This window comes from Rattus norvegicus, chromosome 15 (assembly GCF_021556685.1).
Source record: "Rattus norvegicus strain SHRSP/BbbUtx chromosome 15, alternate assembly SHRSP_T2T, whole genome shotgun sequence".
Classification (NCBI taxonomy): domain Eukaryota; kingdom Metazoa; phylum Chordata; class Mammalia; order Rodentia; family Muridae; genus Rattus; species Rattus norvegicus.
This window is the reverse complement of record NC_141548.1, coordinates 2270566-2292648: the sequence shown is the minus strand read 5'-3', so window position 1 is coordinate 2292648 and position 22083 is coordinate 2270566. Positions and strand designations below refer to the sequence as shown.

The 22083-nt window shown below is 46.0% G+C and overlaps 1 protein-coding gene and 1 long non-coding RNA gene across 2 annotated transcripts in view; one reads left to right on the top strand and one right to left on the bottom strand.

The window, feature by feature from the left end:
* Window positions 1-3385: 3385 nt before the first annotated feature.
* Lrmda (leucine rich melanocyte differentiation associated) overlaps window positions 3386-22083 on the top strand; it is a 1059497-nt gene continuing 1040799 nt past the window's right edge. Inside the window, 2 exon segments of the mRNA NM_001109441.1 lie at window positions 3386-3585; window positions 10560-10660. Of these exon segments, the coding sequence (NP_001102911.1) occupies window positions 3556-3585; window positions 10560-10660 (131 nt within the window). The 5' untranslated portion in view covers window positions 3386-3555.
* The window catches only part of LOC148000665 (uncharacterized), a 228895-nt gene continuing 227458 nt past the window's right edge, over window positions 20647-22083 (bottom strand). Inside the window, exon 3 of the long non-coding RNA XR_015638200.1 lies at window positions 20647-21479. This is a non-coding gene — a long non-coding RNA (uncharacterized LOC148000665). The remainder of the gene's footprint in view (window positions 21480-22083) is intronic.

The window sequence follows — 22083 nt, the reverse complement described above, 5'->3', positions numbered from 1 at the left end:
AGGGTGATGAGATTCGAGAGGGACCCCAATACACGCATGAGCCTCCCTTTTCTCTTAGTGCTCCTGGGGCTGGAATGGAGTCGGTCCATCCAGAAGCCTCAAGAGGGCTCGAGTTCCTCGTTCACTCTTAGAAACTCCTTCCGTTTCAAAAGAATTGTTTGTGTAGGCTCCAAACACGTGTTTACCCTTCCCCTTGTGAAAAGGAGAGCCACTTTACTTAATTTCAATTCTTTTGTTTAATCAGAGGGAAGCAGAAGGATTGTCTCCTCTTTCCTCTCCTCTCTCCATCTTCTATGGTAAGAAGACAGGATTTTGTGTCTGTTCCTTCATCCCCACCTCTTCCTCCTCCTTCTCCTTGTCTTCTCCTGATTGTTCTGTTCAACAGACCAACCCCTAGAAGCTGATGAGGTAAGTCCCCTTGTTTCAGCTTGAGCCCTCTGACAATTACCCCCCAGGGAAAGTACTAACACTACAGTTCGAATGCCCAGGTCCCCCTAAAGTTCCTGTGTTAAAACCTTAATCCTTTGAGTATTTGGAGGTGGGGGGGTCTTTGGGAAGTGATGGGTCCTTGTGGAGCCCTTGTGATGGGATTAGTGTCCTTACTGATGCCCCCTTCCTAGACTAGCTTGTCTCTTCCAGGGCAAGGGGAGACGTGGCTGTTAGTGAGGCAGCGAGTGGGCTCTCATCACACAGAACCTGCTAACACCTGATCTCCTCAGCCTCTAGAACTGTGAGGAATTCCCAGTTGTTAGTTTGGGCTTACGGTGCTCCACTGTAGCAGCCAGAACAGCTCAAGACAATCACTCTGATCAAGAACTTTCTGCAGTTCCCTACAGTACACATTAGAACCTCAGTCTGATGGAGCTATCCTGAAGTTTGTTTTGCAATCTTTTCGATCCTTGAATGCTCTGTCAGCTGGCTTTCTAGGTGTGTTCACTGAGTGGGAACAGGAGCCACTGGGGAAGCATTTCCAGGCAAAACTAAAGACCCATGTAAGTCCAGGCAGAGGATAGAAAGATGGGACTGTAAGAAAGATGTTTCTTAAAAATATCTGTAGTAGTAAGGATTGAACCCAGGGCCTTGCACGTGCTAAGAGAGCTCTTTACCAGTTGAGATGAACTTCCAGCCCTGTCAGAGACGTTGAAGATCATATTATATCTTGGGCTATGGGAAATTGAATGGGAGACTCTGGAAGATTTTGGCTTTTAAAATCTTCCTGAGGTTCTGTGGAGGAGGGAACAGCCATGAGACAGTGCATGAAGGGGACAAGGCTTGACAGTGTCTTCATAACAGTCTTGGCCTAGAAGATGCAGCCGTGGAGAAGGGGCACGACTGGGGGTCCTTGTTTTGGCACGGATTTCTATGGAACACCTTCTAGGCAGGTTGAGGTATGAGGTGGCAGGGGAGGACAGAGTGTCACAACTCTCACTGCACCGAACCATTTCTTCCCTTTCAGGCAGGAAATCCAAGTGGACACTGGATCAGAGAGCCTGGACCCTGCACTGAATGTAGGAGGGGGGCGGCTGTCCTGGGGGCACCAGGCTTTGGGAGGCTTCCTTTCACCCCTTCTCTCTGGAAAGAAGTTTTCTGCTTTTGCCTGTCACTCGAAGCATTTTCAGGAATCCCTAAAGTAAATCCAGCCTGACTGTGTTTCCACGGCTCCACTTGGGATGAGTGTAGAAGGGAGGGGCAGGCAGGCCAGCCTCCAGGGGTTAGCCCTGCACATCCACATGCTACCATCCTAGCCTGCCTGCTTAGTCATGTCCTAGGAGCAGGGCTGCCGGACAGAACAAAATTCCCAACCACAGCCACAGCGGTCATCAGTGGCATAGCCGATGACTTCTGAGTGCTCCTTAGACACAGAAGACAATGACGGCCAAAGCCCTGTGACCATTCTCCTGTCTGGAGGTGGCAGCCACAATTGTCTATGGTCCTGCCAAGCTGCCGTACCTGCCCTGAGAGTGAGACCAGGATTCAGCCTTTCCCTATCTAGTTGAATGATGTTGGGATCATCCCTTTGTGAAGAGAGCAGAATGGATAAGTCAGGGCAGCTCAGAAGTGATACTCCACAGTACCGGGCTTTGGCAGGCTGAGCATTCAAATTAGAGGAGAAAGGGGGGATGTGGCGGCGGGGGGGGGGCAGTGCAATGATATGGTTCAGCTGATAAAGATGACTACTGTCAAGCCCAAGGACCCTAGTTAGTCCTTCTGGACCCATGCGGTAGGAGAGAACCAACTTCCTGAAGCTGCCGTCCATCTCTTCATGTGTGAACATGAAGCACACGCGCACAGGCACACACACACACACACACACACACACACACACACACACACACACACTGTAATAATAGTTTAAAAAATAAAGGGGAAGAGGGGAAGAGAAGGCCCCAGCACAGCCCCAGGAGCAGTCTCTTCCTGACTGTCTCTTGGCCTTCTGTCTCCAGCACCTTTTCTCTCTAGAAATGAGTCACAGAAGCCAAGGGTTCTCATCCCCAAGGTGAGTTTTAGGAACCAGAGCCCCTCTCCTCCAGAGCAAGGTCCTAGAGATCCTACTTGAAGGCATCTTTCTGGGTGGGAGCTGGTCGGAAAGAAAGTTTCTCGAGTTGCCTTATATGATGGAGTCCTCAGATCTCAGAAGAGTCCTGGAGGCAGGGATGCTGGCCTGGCTTCTCCCTTCAACATTACACTCCACAAGCTTATCTGGTCTAAGCTGTATCTTTGTGTGTGTGTGTGTGTGTGTGTGTGTGTGTGTGTGTGTGTGTGTGTGTGTGCTATGTATGTGTACGTATGTGTGTTTAAGCTCACATGTGCTTCACCACAGAACTAATAGCTTTGATTCTTACACATGTCTCTTCCCTTGGAGAAGAATAAGAATCCAAGGGTCCTGAGATTTGGGACGTCATCAATATCAAAAGAGTAGAGGTTTTAGGACTGGCTGACACTTTAAGGGAAAATCCAACCTTCCCTTGTAGCCTTCGCTCTAACAAATGGAAACTCCATCCCACCAGGAGGCCTGTTTGCTGGCTAGCACTTTTAGACTATAGTAGGGACTTGTGTGAAGAAGCCCCTCCTTCCAGCAGTTGAGGGAGGTTATGTAACTTAGATTGTGAAATTCTGGGAAGGCCAAATTCTGAGCCGGGAGCTAACATCAGCTCTGACGACACGTCCGTGATGGGGACCCCTTCACCCCGAAACCTGAGTCTGATGAATGCAATAAAGTTCTGGGCATTGGATTCTGGAGGGGGCACCTTTTGGGGAGCAGGGGCCGTGGAGAAACCGGGCAGGAACTGGGTAGGAACTGGGCAGGAGAGAGGAATAGTCGCATGGGGGTTCCCACGCTGGGTGTAGCGCAGCGGGCCACCCGTTGTGAGCTGCCGGGAGGAGGAGGTTCACGTGCACCGGGTTGAGCCAGCCAGCGGCCGCAGCGCTGCTGCGCGCAGTTCTCTGTGGCCGACCGGCGCCTAGGGCTTCCGCTGGTCAGCTGACCGCCCAGTGCGGAACTGCACCACCAGCCACCCTGCTCAGTGCCGCCCCGCCTGCTGGGTCCTCTCCACCATGGCTGGGCTCATGGTCAGTGGAACTCAAGTAAGTCGGTGCAAGTGAGCCCCATCTAGTTCCAGGATCCAGTTGGGAATGGGAGGGACAGTGGGGCACAGGTCTCCAAGGCTTAACGTGAGCACCCTTGCCCTGGGAGGTCACATGTGCAGGTGGTGTGTGCCAAGTGTCCACACTTTCTCCAAGTTGAAGAAGAGGTCAGTCCCTTCTTTTGATCTTGGCACATTCTCTAGTGGTGTGGTAAGCAGTTGCGATCCCCCAGCTCCCTCTGTCTCTAGACTCACACTCATCAACGCTGAGGGACTAACTTTTCTACGAAACCCAGTGCTGGTGGCTCATATTTCTCAGGGTCCACCAAAAGCGTTTCGGTTTCTTCTTTTACAATTTGGTTTTAAAAGAACTTTTGGGGTGTATGCTGTTGATACCAGGGCAACCGTAGAAATGATTCGATACACTGACATGGAGGAAGGGGGAACCCATGGCAGCAAAGTGCATAGAGTCACCAGAGTCACAATGAAAACCACAACGTGCTATCTGGCCGGGTGCTGGAGGAGCTCTGTCTTCAGAATGATCTTTCTTTTCAAGGCTGGTGGAGGCCCCCCCCCCACCCCCCCAGTTTTACTCATCTCCGGCTTCTTGAAGAGGTGTCACTAGGACACAGGAACACCAGATGGCAGACACCTAACAGCGCCCGTTTTCAGCCTTGAAGTAAGGTCTCTGTGTTTGGAGCAAACTCTACCAGGCTGAGCAGGGCCTGGTATCTGCTGAAAAAAGGGAAGGTTTCTCTTTTGCTTTTTCCTCCCATGAAGCCAGCACTTTCACTTTGCAAAGTTCTTCTCCACCCCAGGGAAACAGGGTGAAAGTTCTCCCTTTAGGTGCAGAGCATCAGGGATAAAGGAATGGTTCCTCCTCAGAGGCTTAAGATTTTTACACATGGGAAACACAAAGAATGCCTGCCGGGTGCATGCTACCAAAGGAAACTACTTTGTTTCTTTTTAAAGGGTATTTGGTAGTTCATGCTTTATTGAGTGACTACTATGTTCCAGGCATGCTGCAGGTGTTGATAGAAACGAGTTGAATTACCATCTCTCTGCTGCCCCTGTTGACCTCATCTCCTACAATCGCTGGCTCTGCCTGGAGCCTCAGACAGGCACAAGTCCAGAGTTCAGAAGTGAGCCTGCCAGGTTACTGTCAGCCTCTGCAGAATGGGCAGACAATGGAGATCTTATTCTGAGCCAGGGAAAGGGGGCTTCCGGGAGTGAGTTTGACTTCCTAGGAAGAGGGATGTGTGCCTGGGAAGGGGGTCTGCCCCTTCATGCATCTGCCTAGGGAGCAGGGTTCCCCTCCTGTGCACTGTGGTCTCTGCATTTCTGGTCCCAGCATTCTTTGAGTGTAGTTTCTTCCAAGTTCCTGGAGAACTTGACAGCAAGGTTGAAACTTCCCAAGACTTCCTTTTTCTTATCTTGTCCTCCTCAAGACTTGATGTTTCCGGTACTCCTAATGGTACCCCTGCTTCACAAGGCTCAGGGTCATCTGCTGACTTGTTGTTAAGACCTTTTTTTTTTTTGGGGCCCTGCCCAATATTTCAAGATAAATGGCCAGGAGAAGGTAGGAAGGTTCTGGAGTGCCTTGGGGTGTCACTGTCTCCTTTCCTACACCATCTGGCTCTGGAATATTTGCTAGCATCTGCTCCACACAATGTATAACAACCCACTGTGAGAGTAGCACCTTGGGTGTGCACAACTCTGACAGGTAGTTCCTTTTTTTTTTTTTTGGAAAATACCCTTTTAGTAGGATGCAATATAATATTCCAATACATGAATATAATGTGTAATGATCAGAAGAGTAGGACTGGTGTATCGATTATAGTAAACACTTATCATTTAGTTGCTTATGCTAGAGATGTCCAGTTCTCTCTGCTGGCTGTTTTGAAACACAATTCACAGTGGTTATCACCCATTGCCATGATTAGAAGACATTCCTTTAAAACCTCTTACCAGTTAACATTCCAGTCAACCACCACTGTGTTTTCAGGTAGGCCTTTTAATAAGTAATTAATTTGGTGCTGGAACTCCAACCCAGGACTTCCACATGCTAAGGAAGCATGCTACCACTGAGTAACATTTCCAGCCCTAGATCCTTCTTTTAAAAAGTAAATCTTTAAAATTATTTGTTTTGAGCTGAGTGTGGTGATACACAACTTTAATCCCAGCACTTTGAAGGCAGAGAAAAATCTCTGTGAGTTTGGGGCCAGCCTGGTCTACAGAGTGAGTTGTAGTACAACCAGGGCTATTATAAAGAAACTCTGTCTTAAACAAACAAATAAACAAACAAAATGAAACAAAAGGAGACAACTGATTCCCATAGATTGTACATGCACTTTCATACATACACACTCACACACACTCACACACACACACACACACATGCACAGGTGCCCACACACAAATAAACATAACTTAAAAAGATTTATATTCATTTGTGTGCCTTTGTCTGTGTAAGCATATTGTGTGCGTGCGTGCGTGTACCCAAGAAAGCCAGAAGGGCACATCATGAATTGTGTTGGTTAGGTTTTTGCCAACTTGACACATGCTAGAGGAGGGAACCTCATGGGGAAAATGTCCCCATCAGATTGGTTTGTAGGCAAACCATGGAAAGCAAGCCAGTATTTGGAGTTCATTCTTGGTCTCTGCTTCAGTTCCTGCCTCCAGGTTCCCTCCTTAAGTTTTTGCCTTGCCTTTCCTCAGTGGACAATGACCTGGAATACTCAGTCCAAGTAAACCTTTTGTTCCACGAGTTGCTTTGGGTTAGTGGTTAGATGCAGAAGACCATCCTTGAGTACATTGTAAACTCCAGGCCAGCCTGAGTGCGTGCGATTCTTTGGACAAAGCAAACTGTATAAAGTAGACTATGACAGATCTCCTAGAGCTGGAGTTACAGGCAGTGGTGATCAACCAGACATGGGTGCTGGCAACAGAACTTGTATCCTCTGGAAGAGTAATGAGTACTCTTGGCGGTTGAGCCATTTCTCTAGCTCAATCTACCCTGACTCTTCTTAAAGTGTATGTGTGTGTGTGTGTGTGTGTGTGTGTGTGTGTGTGTGTGTGTGTGACTCTTGAGAAGCCCAAGGGATGAGTTATCATTTTCATTATAATGTAACTGAAATATCCAAGAATAAAATTGGATGCAACGTTTTCAGTACTTAGAGAACATGCATCCTAAAGAAAAGGATGATTTAAGTGCAAGGGAAAGATCTCAATAAAAAAAAAATTAGAGAGGTGGCTAGTGATATTTGTTTGATGCTATACTGGTGCTCCTGGGGCCACTGTGGGCTGATGGCTGGTGTGGGCCACTGTGGCTGATGGCTGCATGCAAGTGGGACAGTCGATGGATGCTGTCCTGTCACTTTTCTCTGTTAAATCTTTTTATTCATTGTGGGCCTGACCTCATTTGACTTTCCTTGGCTTGAATGCTTCATTTATATTCAATATAACCTCCTCCTCTTTTCCATTAATGTATGACAGCGACAATTTGTGGCATGGACACAGCAACAGACAAAAACACAAACTTGAAATTTGGGCACTGAAATCTTAGGCTTAGGAGAGAATGAAAAAAACCGATCCCCCTCCATGGGGATATTGATCTGAACAACAGCTATTGACTGGGCGAGTGCTTTTCATACGCTATTTCAGTCCTGTTACGCAAGTACAATGGGGACCACACTGCCCGATCCCAATGGCTGTCTCATGAGGATGCAACAGATAACTGGACTGCACGGGGCAGGCATTCATTAAGTGTTATTGTGCCATCGTAACTGCTCTTGGTGGTAGTTGATGGCTGTACTTGATAAGTTCAAAAAAGAGGAAGCAGGGACTGAGAGTCACTCAGTTGGTCCAGCATCTGCCTGGCTTGCACAAGGCCCTGGGTTTGACCCAGGCAGGAGGAGCAGAAGCTGGAGATCATCCTCAGGTACATAGTGAACTCTAGGCCAGCCTGAGACACATGTGACTCTCTGAATGAAGAAAACAAAAGAGAACAGGTTCCAAATCATTGCGACACATCCAAGGAAACTGGTGCTTGAAAATGGACCTGGGGCAACTCTTCTGGTGAGAGCTAACCTGGTAATAGATTGGGGTCGGGGGTGGATGGGTAGAGGCGGTGAGGGTGGTGGGAATGGTGTGGTAGTCGTGTTTGTGTGTCCCTGGGAATCTGGTGACTGACAACTTAACACAGAGAAAAGCTGTCCTGAGGGTAAGCACTCTGTGGTCCTTACGTTGGAAAGTGTTTATTCACAACTCAGAACTTACCAGGCTCCATCACTGTCTCTGTGTTATGTTGAGAGGACGGTGGAATTCTTCCCTATGTGAAAGTTGAGATCTGACAAGCTGGGTCCCCTCTAGATCTAATCCTTGCCTGGTGTACAAGGACAGGATTCAGCGTCTCTATTTAAAGCTAAGCTTACCTACTTTGAATATCACAGGAATCTTATGTGTTGATGGCCCAAAATGGTGGTGGCACGTGCTGGGTTTTAGAGCGAGCCCCATGGACCTGGAGGGTTACAGAACTTACAGAACACGTTACAGATTGAGACCAAGCCTGCAGGATTTACTGGGACCTTAATAGCCTCAATCTCTCTTTGTCGAGATCCTTCATCTCAGCACGGAAGCACAACTTACTTTATTAACATAAATGCTGTTGGGGTAGATCTCTAACCCAGATAAGCCCGTGCAATGAAAACGCAACTCAATTAATATGAATTCAAGCTGTGCGCCTAGATTGGGCAGATCTACCACTGCACTACTCTACTCCCCAGCTAGGAGATCCCTTATAACTTCCTGTTTCTCCAGGCTACAGGCTTCAGCTCCATCTTCCTTCCACCTCCTCTCCCCAGTCGTTGCCTTCTCCTCCTTCCTCTCCCCACCAGCTCTTCAGCTCCACCTTTTCTTCCCCTGCCCAATCACCGGCTCTAGCCTTTATTTTACAAGTTAAAATGGGGAGAAGGTTCTGATGAAGTATGTGTTTACTCCTTGTCCTAGGCAGCCCCTCTTGCAATTAGCATCAAAATACAAACAGCACCAGGACAACCTACAAAAGCTGCAAAAATGAGTCTAATATAGAAAGGGGACAGAGTGCTAGATTGAAGCAAGATCCCATTTTATATAATAATCATAATAATAATAACAACAATAATAACAACAACAATAATAATTTATTTTTGCTATTTTCTTGGGTCAAAATTATTATTATTATTATTTTTTTGGTTCTTTTTTTTCGGAGCTGGGGATCGAACCCAGGGCCTTGCGCTTCCTAGGCAAGCGCTCTACCACTGAGCTAAATCCCCAACCCCTGGGTCAAAATTATTTTATTGGGCCATTAAGATAATCCAGTGTGTCAAAGCAGTTGCCACCAAGCATGATTTTGATCCTGGGGACCTACATGTTAGAAGGAGAGAACTTCAAGTTGTCTTCTGTCTACTAAGTATGTACCATGGTGCACACATGGACACACACATGAGAGAAAGAAAATACATACATGTTAAAAATTAAAAATTATTTCTCCTTCATTTTTCCTTAGAGGTGTATAAAACAGGGGTCTCACTCCGCTACTCAGGTTGGCTTTGAACAAATTAAGTTGCCCAGGCAACTGCTTTGTCTGTGTTGAGATTATAGGGGTACCCATAGTCCGTACAGTCTTACCCTGCCGTGAACGTGGTAGAACGCGGTAAAGAGCAGTAGTAACCAGAATGGAAGATGTACCCATAGCTGCCATGGCGGCATGGATGGCTTGAAGGCTTATTCCATGGGAGGAAACTTATGCCTGGCATAGTTGTGGCCAAGAACCAAGGTTGTTGAGAGCCCCAGAGATGAACCCACTACTGTTATTCTGATAAATGGTCATAATATCAAAGGGGCCTCCAAATTCATATCGCTAGACTGTGGCTTAGAGCAGCTCTCAGGTCTCATCAGAGAGGTTTCTTCATGCAGTTGGAGATGGTTAATGAACAAACACATAGCTGTTCAAAGTGCAGAGACCAAGTGGGCTAACCTGGGACACCCACATCACTCTTCTCCAACAGGGGCTGTGAAAGAAGTGGGTAAGGAAGACTGGAAGAGCTAGAGCTAGGGGAGGACTAGAGTGAAACTAGGACCACGACAGGACCAATGTACAGCAGTGTGGTCGGTCACCCTCACACAACCTGGGCATGATCAAGTCACGGAGTGGGGCAAAACGTGCAGGCAAAACCGTTTAAACAAAAAGTGGCCTTCTGATATAAAACCTTAGAAATGCTGGCCACATGCCTAGGCCTTGTCAGCACTTTGTAAAGAGTGTGGTGGGTGTTTTTTTTTTACACACAGAGGTTCTACAGTGGAACTCATGGCCTCTTTCCTGCCCAGCTTGTTTTAATGCCTTGGGGGTTCAATTATGGGTTCAACCTGTGGCCTGAAGGCCGAATACTATCACCAAAAGCTGTGAGCACAGCCCAATACAAAATCATGAACTTACTTTAAGTGTGTTTTTGAGTTTTTTTTTTTAAATAGCTCTGTCGCACAGTTGAGCCTGAGCTTTGTAGATTCGATTTCTGTGGCAGGGTTAGAGGGTGGAAGGAGCACTTTTCACAGTGACTACGGGGATCATTTCTGAAGCCAGAGAAAAGGCTGAGGCCTGGGACAGCATCCACCCTGTCTTCTGTCTTCTGTGAGGGTGAATGTAATATGGGATGAAGAGAGAGAGAAGACCCAGATGGGCAGCCATCACAAAGGTCAGGGTGGGGGCTGTTTGGTCACCTGTACCTCATCCAATTTTAATCTAATTTCTGCTGTGTCACAATATATCCCCATCAACCTAACTATGCCAGGAAGGGGAAGCTGTTGCAGAGTCCCCCAAAAGTGGCAGAATTGGTACAGTTTAGCCACCCTTTAAGGTTGAGGAAGCTGTCATGGGATTGGAGGCTCTGGGTTGTGAGTAGCTGGGTAATTTCCATTTTTGTTCCATTGAATTTGCAGGTGTCCTACGTAGGCCAGTACTGCAGAGAAATTCCAGAATCCCTGGGCCGGGACTTTGGACATTTTGCAAAGAGGCTTGACCTGAGCTTCAACCTCTTGAGGTATGTAAACTTTGAGAGACTCAAGCCAGGCCTGGGCTACCCAATTCCCTCCAGGACCTTGGGGTAGCAGGTTCAAGTCACAGGTCCCAGCTCTTTACAGGGTCTCGAGAAAGATGGGACCACACACCAGACCTTGTTGCAAATGATCTTGGAGATCACGCCTGGTCTTCTAGTAAGCTGATGTCTAAGAGCATCTGAGCCTGGTTCACCTCACGAATGTGGGAGGGTCTTATACTTTTGCTTTGTTCTTTAGGGGTGTTTAGCTTTGTTTCCTAAGAGTGACCGCCTCTCACAGAGTGTAGCAAATCAAAGATAGTGTGTGTGTAGGTTATGTATGTTTTGCAGCTTTGATGTTTTAAATATTCTTGAGGATGCTCTCTCTCAAAGGATTACTGTTGGTGTGAAGTGGTGGCAGTGGCGGGGGGTGGTGTGAAGTGGTGGGGGGATGGTGTAAAGTGGTGATGGGGTGGTGTGAAGTGGTGATGGGGCAGGAGGGGTGGTGTGAAGTGGTAAAGTGGTGGGAGGGGGTGGTGTGAAGTGGCGGGGGATGGTGTGAAGTGGTGCTGGGGGTGGTGTGAAGTGGTGATGGGGCGGGAGGGGGTGGTGTGAAGTGGGGGCAGTAGTGGAGGTGGTGTGAAGTGGTGATGGGGCAGGAGGGGGGGGTGTGAAGTGGCGGGGGGTGGTGTGAAGTGGTGATGGGGGTGGTGTGAAGTGGTGATGGGGCGGGAGGGGTGGTGTGAAGTGGCGGGGGGTGGTGTGAAGTGGTGATGGGGGTGGTGTGAAGTGGTGATGGGGCGGGAGGGGTGGTGTGAAGTGGCGGGGGGTGGTGTGAAGTGGTGATGGGGGTGGTGTAAAGTGGTGATGGGGCGGGAGGGGTGGTGTGAAGTGGTGATGGGGGTGGTGTGAAGTGGTGATGGGGCGGGAGGGGTGGTGTGAAGTGGGAGCAGTAGTGGAGGTGGTGTGAAGTGGGGATGGTGGGGCGGGGGTTTCTAACTCCTGTTTGAGTCTCTACCAAAGGTAAGTGTGATCTTGTATGACAGTCTAGTGGAGGACAACATTTCATGTCTTCTTAAAAGGTGACCCGTTATGCTGGTGTGTGGGCTTAGCAGAGGAAAGGCGATGGCACTTGGACAGTAGGTGTTGGTGGGGCAGGTGGACAAGGATCAGGCTTCTGTGTTTAGGCTGTTTTTTAAAAAATGCTATTCTGAGTTCCAGCCTGCCCTCTGCTTGAAACCTGACCCATTCCAAGACCCAGGTATGTTTCTGCTTCTAGTTCTTAGGGTTTTTGTCTCACTCAAAGAGTGCAGATACTTGGGAATGAAGAATCTTGTGGGAAATGGATGGAACTCAGGACATTGGCTCTTAGCAGGTAGGAGAGAATGGCAGTTTCAGAAGTCAGCCTCATGTGGGTGCCTAGGAGCTGGCACAGTCTACACTGAGCTGTGTGGTCTCCAGAAAAGGGATGTCTTGAGGGTGGTAGGGGAAGGATGTGTCCTGGTATATGCACTCCCTGACTCCCGAGAGGTTCTTAGCCTTTGGGTGTATGTGGAGATCTAAATCTTGCAATGCCAATGCAGAAGGTGGCTAAATGTAATGGCTGCCCCTAGAGAAATCCAGGGTGCTTTGTGGTCACAGTGTCAGAGAGAGGACAGAGTGTAAAACCTGGAGTGAACTGGGTCTAAGATGTCCACACCTTACATAGCTCCTCTGTCTGGATTCAGGCAAGAGGTTCTACCCAATGCCCCATGTTCTATCCATGTGGGTGGCCTCTAGGGGCCCAGGGCCTCAGGGCTTGGGGGTTGTAGCTGCCTGGCTGATGTCTGATGGAAACCCAGAGGTGGGTCTGAGGAGGCTTGGCCCTTTGAAGGAGCATGTTAGTGGGTGCTGGTCATGGAAGTGGGAACTGTCATGTCTGAGGAAACCACTGTCTTTGTTTACCTGGGTCCTGCTGACCCATAACTGATAAGATGCTGGCCTGGGAAGGTATGGGGAGGCAGGGGGAGGGAAAGAACTCTTGGCTCTTGGGGCCCAGATTGATTGTGTCTTCCCAGTGTGAAAGATCGTAAAGTTTGATGATGGAATCTTATTTGTCTGGTTTTGTCTTTAGTGTTGTTCCTTAAAACAAACAAACAAACAAACCATTGCCCAAACTACACTAAGACATAGTTTTTGGGGCCGGTAAGGTGGCCAGAGTTAAAGGTTCTGGCTGCTAAGCTTGATGACCTGTGCTTGATCCTCAGGATCCACAAGGTAAAAGGAGAGAACTGAGCCTTACGGGTTCTCTGACCTCGATTACATGTGTTATAGCCCATGTTCACACCCTTTCCAATACAGACACGTTAAAAAAAACTTGCACCTTGTTATTTCCCTCTCTAGAAGTGTCAGGGAAGCTACACCCTTGAAGTCTCGCCAACATGGTTGCCTACACAAGACCTGAACATCAGTAGGGAACTACAGGTGGTTGAGGGATGCCGGGAGGGGGAGCGATCAGCTTCTCCAGGAAGAGCACACTGACTTCTTACCTGGTGCTAAGCGATGTGATGCACTTTGAAAACATACACACAAATAACATTACACAGACTGGGCTGGTCGTATTTGTGGATTCAGGAATACATACATGTATACATATGTGTAGCAGTTAAAGAAAAAGAGGCCATGGATTGGAGAGAGAGCAGAGGAAGGAGTTGGAGGGAGGAGAGAGAAGGGGGGGAAATGATGTAATTATATTATAAATTCAAAGAACAGAAAAAAAACCCAAAGAAATACATGCTCGGTGTTTTATTCCAGTGGCTTTGCAGCCCCAGGTCTCGTGTTTAAGCCTTCATATTGAGGAGAATACCCTTTCTCCTGGCATGGGCTTGGTGCCTTTATTTAAGAACACTTGATCATGAATGGATGGATTTATGTCCCAACGCTGTACTGTGTTCCACCGTTCTGTGTGTTTACCATGTGCTGGCACTGTATTGCCTTGGCAACTCTCTCCCTGAAGTGCATTTTGAAATTAGGTAGTTTACTTGTCTCAACTTTTCTTCCCTTTGCTGAAGGTCATGTTAGCTGTCTGGGGGTCTCCTGTGGTCATCTGGATTTTGCGAAAAAATATGTTACCATTTTTGTAGGGATCGCATTCTAAGTATAAAGTCCCTTTAGCCACTCATCCAGTCAATAGACACAGACTCCATGCTCATTTATTTGTATTGTCTTTAAATTTCTTTCAGAAATGTTTTATAGTTTTTTTTGTTGTTGAGTTGATCTTTTACTTCTTTGGTTAAATCTACCACTAAGTATTTTATTTTTTTTCCTTCAGCTCTGTTGTAAATGGGGTTGTCTGCTCACCCATTCTGTTCTGGATTATTCTTAGTGTATAGAAATGGAACTGATTTTTATATCTGGCAACTTGCCTGAATTTGTTTTTGATAGAATCTTTGTGCTCTCTCCTCTCCTCTCTCTCTCTCTCTCTCTCTCTCTGATCACAATGTGTGTAAATAGAGGCAATTTTCTTTCTATTCTTTTGATTTATATCCTCATTTTTTTCTTGCCTAATTGCTCTGGTTGGGGCCTCTAGAAATAATACCGAAGAAAGTGACAAGGGTATCCTTGTCCTGTGCGTAAGGAGAACCTTCCAGATTGTTACCATCTAGTGCCATGTTTTCTGGGTCCCAAAATACAGACTTCTTATTTTTTCTCTTAAAATGAATTTTAATCACCCATAGATTTCAGTAATGTGACATTCAGTAAAAAGTGTAAGACTGTCTTTGGTTACCACTTATAAAATTCTGGATTCCCTCGCAGCTCCTGAAAACATAAACTTCAGGTTCCAGGAAACCTGTATCTGCTACTGTTATGCATATGGTATAAAGGCCACATTTAAATTATTTACTATTTTTATTTTATGTGCATTGGTATTTTGTGTGTCTGCGTGAGGGTGTCTGATCCCCTGGAACTGGAATTGCAGACAGTCGTGAGCTGCCATGTAAACCCATGGTCCTCTGGAAGAACAGTGACTAGCTTTTAACCACTGAGCCACGTCTCCAATCTCCAGAGGCCACATTAAAAAGCATCATACTAATTTCTTCAAATGTTCTGGCCCCTGCCTATTAGTAGTGAGTTATCATATCACTGGCTTGCAGTAGAAGTGTCCACAGTCCTCACAATAAGCATTTCACTGGCTTGCAGTAGAAGTGTCCACAGTCCTCACAATAAGCATTTCACTGGCTTGCAGTAGAAGTGTCCACAGTCCTCACAATAAGCATTTCACTGGCTTGCAGTAGAAGTGTCCACAGTCCTCACAATAAGCATTTCACTGGCTTGCAGTAGAAGTGTCTACAGTCCTCACAATAAGCATTTGTGTCAGTGGCAAGTTTACTGTGTAGTTGGATAGTTTTCCTTTCCTTCAAACATTTCTCCTGGGCTGGATGTGTTCATTTTTGTCTTATCTTATCATTTATATTATATTATATTATATTATATTATAATCCCTGAGAGGCCTGTTTGTTTTCTAATGAGAGACAGAAAGGGTATGAATCCGGATGGGAGGGAAAGTGGGGAAGAAATGGGGGGGGGGGAGACAGAGGGGAAACCATAGTCAGGATTCACATTGAGAAAAAAAATCTATCTTCAGTAAAAAAAAATAATAACCTTCCTCTCAAACAATGTTTAATTTCTTTTATTTTTACATTTATTTGGGGTGTGTACATATGTGCTTGTGTCTGCATACATGCATGTGTGTGCCTACGTCACAGCATGAAAATAGAGGTCAGAGGATAACTCCTTCCCCCATGTGGAGCCTTGTGATTGAGCTGAGATTGGCTTGGTGGCATTCACTTTTACCAGCTAAGCCATCTTGCCAGTCTAAGTTCAGCAATTGTGTTTAAGAACTCAGATCTTGGGCTTGGAGAGGTGGTTCAGCAATTAGGAGCACTTGATGCTCTTGCAGACGTCCTGAGTTTAGTTCTCACTATCCAAAGTGACTCACAGGTGGCTGTAAATCCAGTTCCAGGGGCCTGATGCTGTCTGCTGGCCTCTGCAGGCTCGTTTATTTACATGCATAATTAAAAATATACACAAGGGCTGGAGAGATGGCTCAGTGGTTAGGAGCACTGACTGCTCTTCTAGAAGTCATGAGTTCAAATCCCAGCAACCACATGGTGGCTCACAACCATCTGTAATGAGATCTGATGTACTCTTCTGGTGTGTCTGAAGACAGTGACAGTGTACTCATCATATATAAAATGAATAAATAAAATCTTTAAAAAATATACACAAACCCCATATATATATATATATATATATATATATATATATATATATATATATATATATACATCTTAACTCAGAGTTTTGTAGTCATCATTCACTTTTTAAAATCTGTATCTTTTAAAACTTGAGTTTACGGAAAAAAGAACCAAAAAAAAAAAAAACTTGAGTTTATTTTTTGACAGTTTTGTATATGTGTATGATATGTTCTGGTCCCACTTACCACCCCACCCTCTCTTGCTCCTCTCCCACCTCCATCAGCCCCCTCTTCTTCTCCATGCGTGCCCTCTCCCAGTAGTGTTCCTTTTTGATTTGTGTGCTTTTGTTTTGTGACCTACTGGATTTGACCAGGATGCCCACAAATGGCCATGGGTATGAGTTATTCATTGGAGCACGGGAGACTCACAAGCAGTTACATCACTGAGGCCAATGACTCTCCCTCCCCCAGGAGCCATCAAGGGCTTTCCAGAGATTGGCTGACGGAGACTCTTCATTATACGGAAGTGCGCATGTCTATACCTGACTCACTGAGTTTCTTATCAAAGGGTATGGAATTTGGTCGAATGCGTGCTCCTGGATCCGAGGTGACCATGCGGCTTTCATCATTTGTTATATTGCGATGTTATTGATTTGTGTATGTTGTACCAATCCTGCCCCACAGTATATAATCCCCTTTAACGTGCTGTTGAATTTGCTTTCTGGTACTACTAAGGATTTCCAAACCTTAAGTTTATCAGAGATATTGGCGATGTTTCTGTCCAGCTGTGGCACAGGGGCAATGCTGGCTTTGTAAGAGGCATTTGGAAGTGTTCTTTGTGTTTACGCTATTCTATCCTTCTGTTATTTGAGACAGTCCAAGGATTGCCATGAACTTTTTTCTCTTTGGTCGAATGTACTAGTGAGTCTCCGGAGACCTTGGACTTTCTTTGGTTGGGAGTTTTGATGACTTAATTGCCTGCTTGTTATTGGTCTGTTGCAGGGCAACTCGGGCTGGCCAGGTTCACACTTAACTCTTGCCAAGATGCTAAAAAGGAGGCATTAGTCTCTAGGCACGCACGCACGTGAGAATAGCCTTCTGTGTTGTTTTGTTATTCGCTTTCAGCCACATGCCCTCTTCACTGTGAATCACCTTCAGAAAAGAGTTCTGTGGGCATGGGAGGCAGGCTGGGGCAGAGCACGTGGCTAGCATGGATGAGACGCTGAGTTTAATCCCACACTGGAGAAGACATGAGGGTGGTGCTACAGTTATCCCCCAGCTTGCTGTTCCTTTGCTGAGTGTTCAGAAATCAGGCTCTTACCGCCGAGCGTTATATATGACCTGTCAGATGGCCGTGCATTTTGCCTTTTGATTGTGTTTTTACTTGGCTTCTGGGGACACCTGAATGGTTAGTAATATCATCATCATCATTATTATTATAATTATAATATTCTTTAAAAAGAATATTATTCTTTAAAAATACATGTATGCATCCATGTATGCATGTATACATATGTACATACATAGATACATGTGTGTATGCATACATACACAGTGCATCATACATACATTCATGTATATATACTTGCATGCATTATACACAGATGCATACATACACACATATATACATGCATGCATACATACACAGATGCATGCATACATACATACATGCATATATATACACGCACCACACACAAAGAGTTCTGTTCATTTTCCTGTGGGTACCTATCATACTGGCAGAAAGATAATGACGAATTTTAAAGTTTTGAACTTTTGCTTGGTGGTAAGGTGTGTGTTCTCCCACTCCCATTACAGCTATGGCCTTCTGTATCAACTAAAGTAAACCCATCTTCCTATCCCTTGAGTTGTCCAATAAGTTGGTTAGTTCTCCCTGATGAAGTCACAAACTCAGTTATGTTTTTTTCAGTGAGTCTTTCTGGAGATTAAAGTCTTTGGAACCACTGTGCGTCTTATCAAGTGGTACATTGGGAATGGAACCATGGGAAGAAACCCAGATGAAACCTCTGTCTCCTTAAAAAGGCACAAAGGCTCCTGTCTTCTGTCTCTTCATCCTGGGCCTGTTTCTTGTGATGGATGGGACCCAGCTCAGCTACAGGAATATGGCTCAGATGAGTCCTAGAGCGTAATTTCCAGGTCAGCTCCTGTTATCTTCTTGGAATGAGCATGTGGAGAGTTAACTGACTGATAGGAGGAGTGGCGCACTGTGCCTCGAATTTATCATGGATTAACAGCCACACTCTAACATCTATATTTATGTGAAATACTTAAGATTTGTTTGTGATTTTTTCCCCCTTAAAATCAGTAATAGTCTATGTAGAAATATTGGAAAACTCAGGAAGGCAGGCAGGGGACAGCTTTCCTCTCACATTACTGATAATAGTATCAGTTATACACCTGTGTGGCCGTCCTCGTCTTTTCAGAGCCATTAAAATGATGCATATATTCAGATTCTGTTCGAAACGTTTCTTATTTGGGTAAATATCGCATAATAATTAAAATTCTTCGTGTGTGTGTGTGTGTGTGTGTGTGTGTGTGTGTGTGTGTGTGCGTGTGTCTGTAGGTTAGAGGACAACTTGCAGTCGTCAGTTTTCTCCTTCCACCATGTAAGTTCTGAGGCTCAAACTCACCACTCTTAGTGCTAAACACCTTCACCCCGTAGCCATCTGGTAGGCCTTTATATAACATTTTTTGATGGTACCTTAAACCATTCCTCAATGTTGTAATGTTCACTGATGAGGATAGGTCTCATAAATTACTTTGGACAAATGTCCAAGGAAGGACGTTGGTACAGATGCCTGATTGCCTCCTTACAAAAGCTGTAAATACTGGTTCTCCCAAATTCTTCCAAATGATTCCAAATGCTGCCTCTTGAACCCAATGTTTCAGCCAGTGGGCTCAGGATCTGTACCAGGCAAAGAGAGCCTTTGAATAAGTTGTCCTGACATCCGTTTTCCCTTTCTGATTCTTTTGGGAGGAAAGAGTCTCCTCTGTGGCCACATTCTGCTTCTCGGAACACCCTGAATGGTTTCGGAGGGGCACCTGCTCAGCCTGTTGAACACAGCAGACAGAGCAGAGTTCCTGTGGTAAGCAGTGATAAATATGCCCACGTCAATCTGGCAATAGAAGTGAGAGGCTTTAATTGATCTATGGGAACAGGAAGCTTACGTTTTAAAAATTAAATTATTTGCAGTCGCATCTTATTTAGCGCCGCTGATGAATGTGCTGTGTGGCAAATTGCTTAGAAGAACATTCCTGATGGGAGGTTGCTTGCTGCTCTTCTGCTTTCTGCCGGGTGGGGGGAGGTGGAAAGGACTGGGGGGTGGGTGTTGCTGTGCCGCTCCAGGTAAGGGTCACCGACTGCCCTCTTCATGCGGCACAGATGCATGTCATGAAATGGGCATTTATCACACTCTCACAGCGTCTTCAGAGACAGGTAGAGCACACGGCATTTGCCCATGTTGCAGACAGTTACCAGGTTAACTTGCAGAGATTAGCAGTGAGTGGTTTTGGGCTTAGACCACTCTGGATCGACCGGCTTCTGTTGCCTACTGTACGTTTAATTGGCTTTGGTCCGTGTGCTGAACTGTTAAGTGTTATGTGTAACCTGTCCCTAGTTGATTGGGACATACTAGGTCTTCAGTAAGCATGGCTACTGTAATAGGTCAATGGACAGAGTGCTATCAAGAAGGCTTAGAGCCTGGGTTCAACCCGATGCATTCTCTGGTGATCACTGGGATTCTTCACAGGCAGTGAGGGCTTCCTCTCTACCATCATCCTATGTTTGCATTCCTCTGTGTCCTTTGGGATGGCCACTGGCCAGAAATTCTAAGAGAGCCAACACATTCCTCTTCTCATATCATGCCTTAGACTTCAACCATAAATGAGTGTGCTTATCAATTTAGCACATAGACTTGAAGCGAGGAAGAAATTTATATTGTGAGACTTTGGAACTATTTTTTTTTTTATTTCAGTGTAGCCTAACCTATCCTAACTGTAATAAACAATGTAGTTTTCCAAGTGTCCCACTATTTTGCTGGTTAAACCATTTCATGTCATATAATTTGAATTTCTGCCAATTAGGAATAAGTCTGAGAAGGAATTGTCTATCTACCCCAGGAGATGAGCTCGCAGAGGATGCATCTTTGTCCCCGGATCTTCTTTAAATAGTGTCTTTACAGTTGAGGGCTTTGTATGAATTATTTCTGAAACCCAGTGTCCAGGTCTTTTCTGGGTCACACAATGATCCCAGATGGGATGGTGTGAGTAAGAAAGATAGACTGTAAGTTCTCTACAGTTTGGTGTTACCAGTTTTATGTTCTTTAGAACCGTCCCATTCTGCATAGGTTGGAACCAGCATACCCTCGAAGCTGACCAATATGGTTAAAAGCAACACCAGAACACTGACACTTGTTCTGCTCTCTGAGTATTACTGACCATTCAGGTGTCCTCAGAAGCCAGGCAAAAACACAGTCAAAAGGCAAAATGCACCTGACAGGTCGTATGTGACACTCAGCATAAGACCCTGGTTTCTGTACTTCCAATATTTTCTGGCATGACTCACGGAGACAGAAAACAGCTTGACTACATTAGGCTAGGAGGAGCACTCCGGGGCAGCTGTCAGCCCACGAATGGCTGCCGTGGTACTTTCTTCCAATCACTCCATCTATGAGTCTTCCTGGCTACCTGGATTTCTACTACAGAAGGTAGGGTGTTGGGCCATAGACGGTAAGACAGGGTTGGGAAATGGTGGGCAACCAGAGAGAGTTGTGAGGAGAGTTGTGAGGAGAGCTGCAGGTTACGCCTGAGCTTCATTTTCTCAGGGACGAGCAGACCATGCCCCACTAGCTTTGCCTCAGTATTTCCTGTAGTATTTGTGGGATTTTAAGCACCAACTTTAATTTCCACCGAAACTGTTTTTTCTCCCCTGGAATCTGAGGCCTCAGAGTTCTACCCATCTCTCCACCCTCCTGTCTATTCACAGGATGTGATTTTGGGGTGTCAGGGTGTCATTGATGTCGCTGTTCATGTTATATCGGAATGGCTTTGGTGCCTTGAGGGCGGGCAGGGTAGGAAGTTCGGTGGGGCCTTTAGCTCCTTTATCCTTTCTTGTCGCCGGGTCACCAGGGTCTTCACCACAGAGACCTGCTGCTGCAGGATGCAGTTTGTTGCTGGGGTGGTGACATTGGTAGTTGTGCTGCTGGTTAGTGCGTGAGGCTAGGATGTGCAGTGTTTATCTGGGAAAAAGATCCAACCTCTTCTCCTCAGTGTGTGGATGCTTTGGAGACAGTTTTTTGTTTTTTGTTTTTTTTTTTGAATGGGTTTCCTAGATAGACTTCATGGTAGAAACAAACTAGGGAGTAAATATTGAGAGGTGATTGGTGTCCTTTCCAAGGGAGTCCAGGAATGGGGAGTTGAAGAAATGATTCCAGCAATTATGTTTATTTTCTTATTAACAGATAGCAGCTGACACTATGCAGGCCTCACTCCTTCCAAGGCTGGGCGGAACACTTCCCATATGTGTTCTACTGTAGTCCTACATTCTCCAAACGAAACTATCAGAACCCACATCTCACACACAAAGTGACTGAAGCCCAGGGAAGTCCAGATGTTTGCCCCAGACCATACTGATGGTTAAAACAACCCAAGAGCTGGGATTACACGTGCTCAGGTCTGACTTGGGTTTTGCAGTTATTCTAAATTGCTCTTCTGATACAAACTGGCACTGTTTATCTATCTATCTGTCTGTCTGTCTGTCTGTCTATCTATTTACATTGATATTTTTTATTTATCTATTTCTTTCTTTGCATTGATATTTTTAATGACCTCTAAACTTGTGCTTTTCTGTGCAGCAAAGTATCTTCTTTTCTTTGAAATCCCTAACAGCCAATAAAAATAGCTATGGCAGGGTTCCTAGTGCATCCTCAAGATGCACTCCTTGGCCTCAGCTAGAGCCGCACTGGTTCCCCTCCCTCTTCCTCCTTTTAAAACCAGCGTTAGTTTGGGAAGTTTAGTACAGCAGTACCCCAGGAGGCCCAGGTGGACTCAGAAGCCAGTGTTCTCAGAGGACTCACCCTGGGATGCAGTCCTTCTCCCTTTAGGCTGTGCAGGCTCAAATCCAAGATGGTGGTCATGGGAAAAATTATTCAGCCTTGCTGTCCCAGCCCTGGAACAG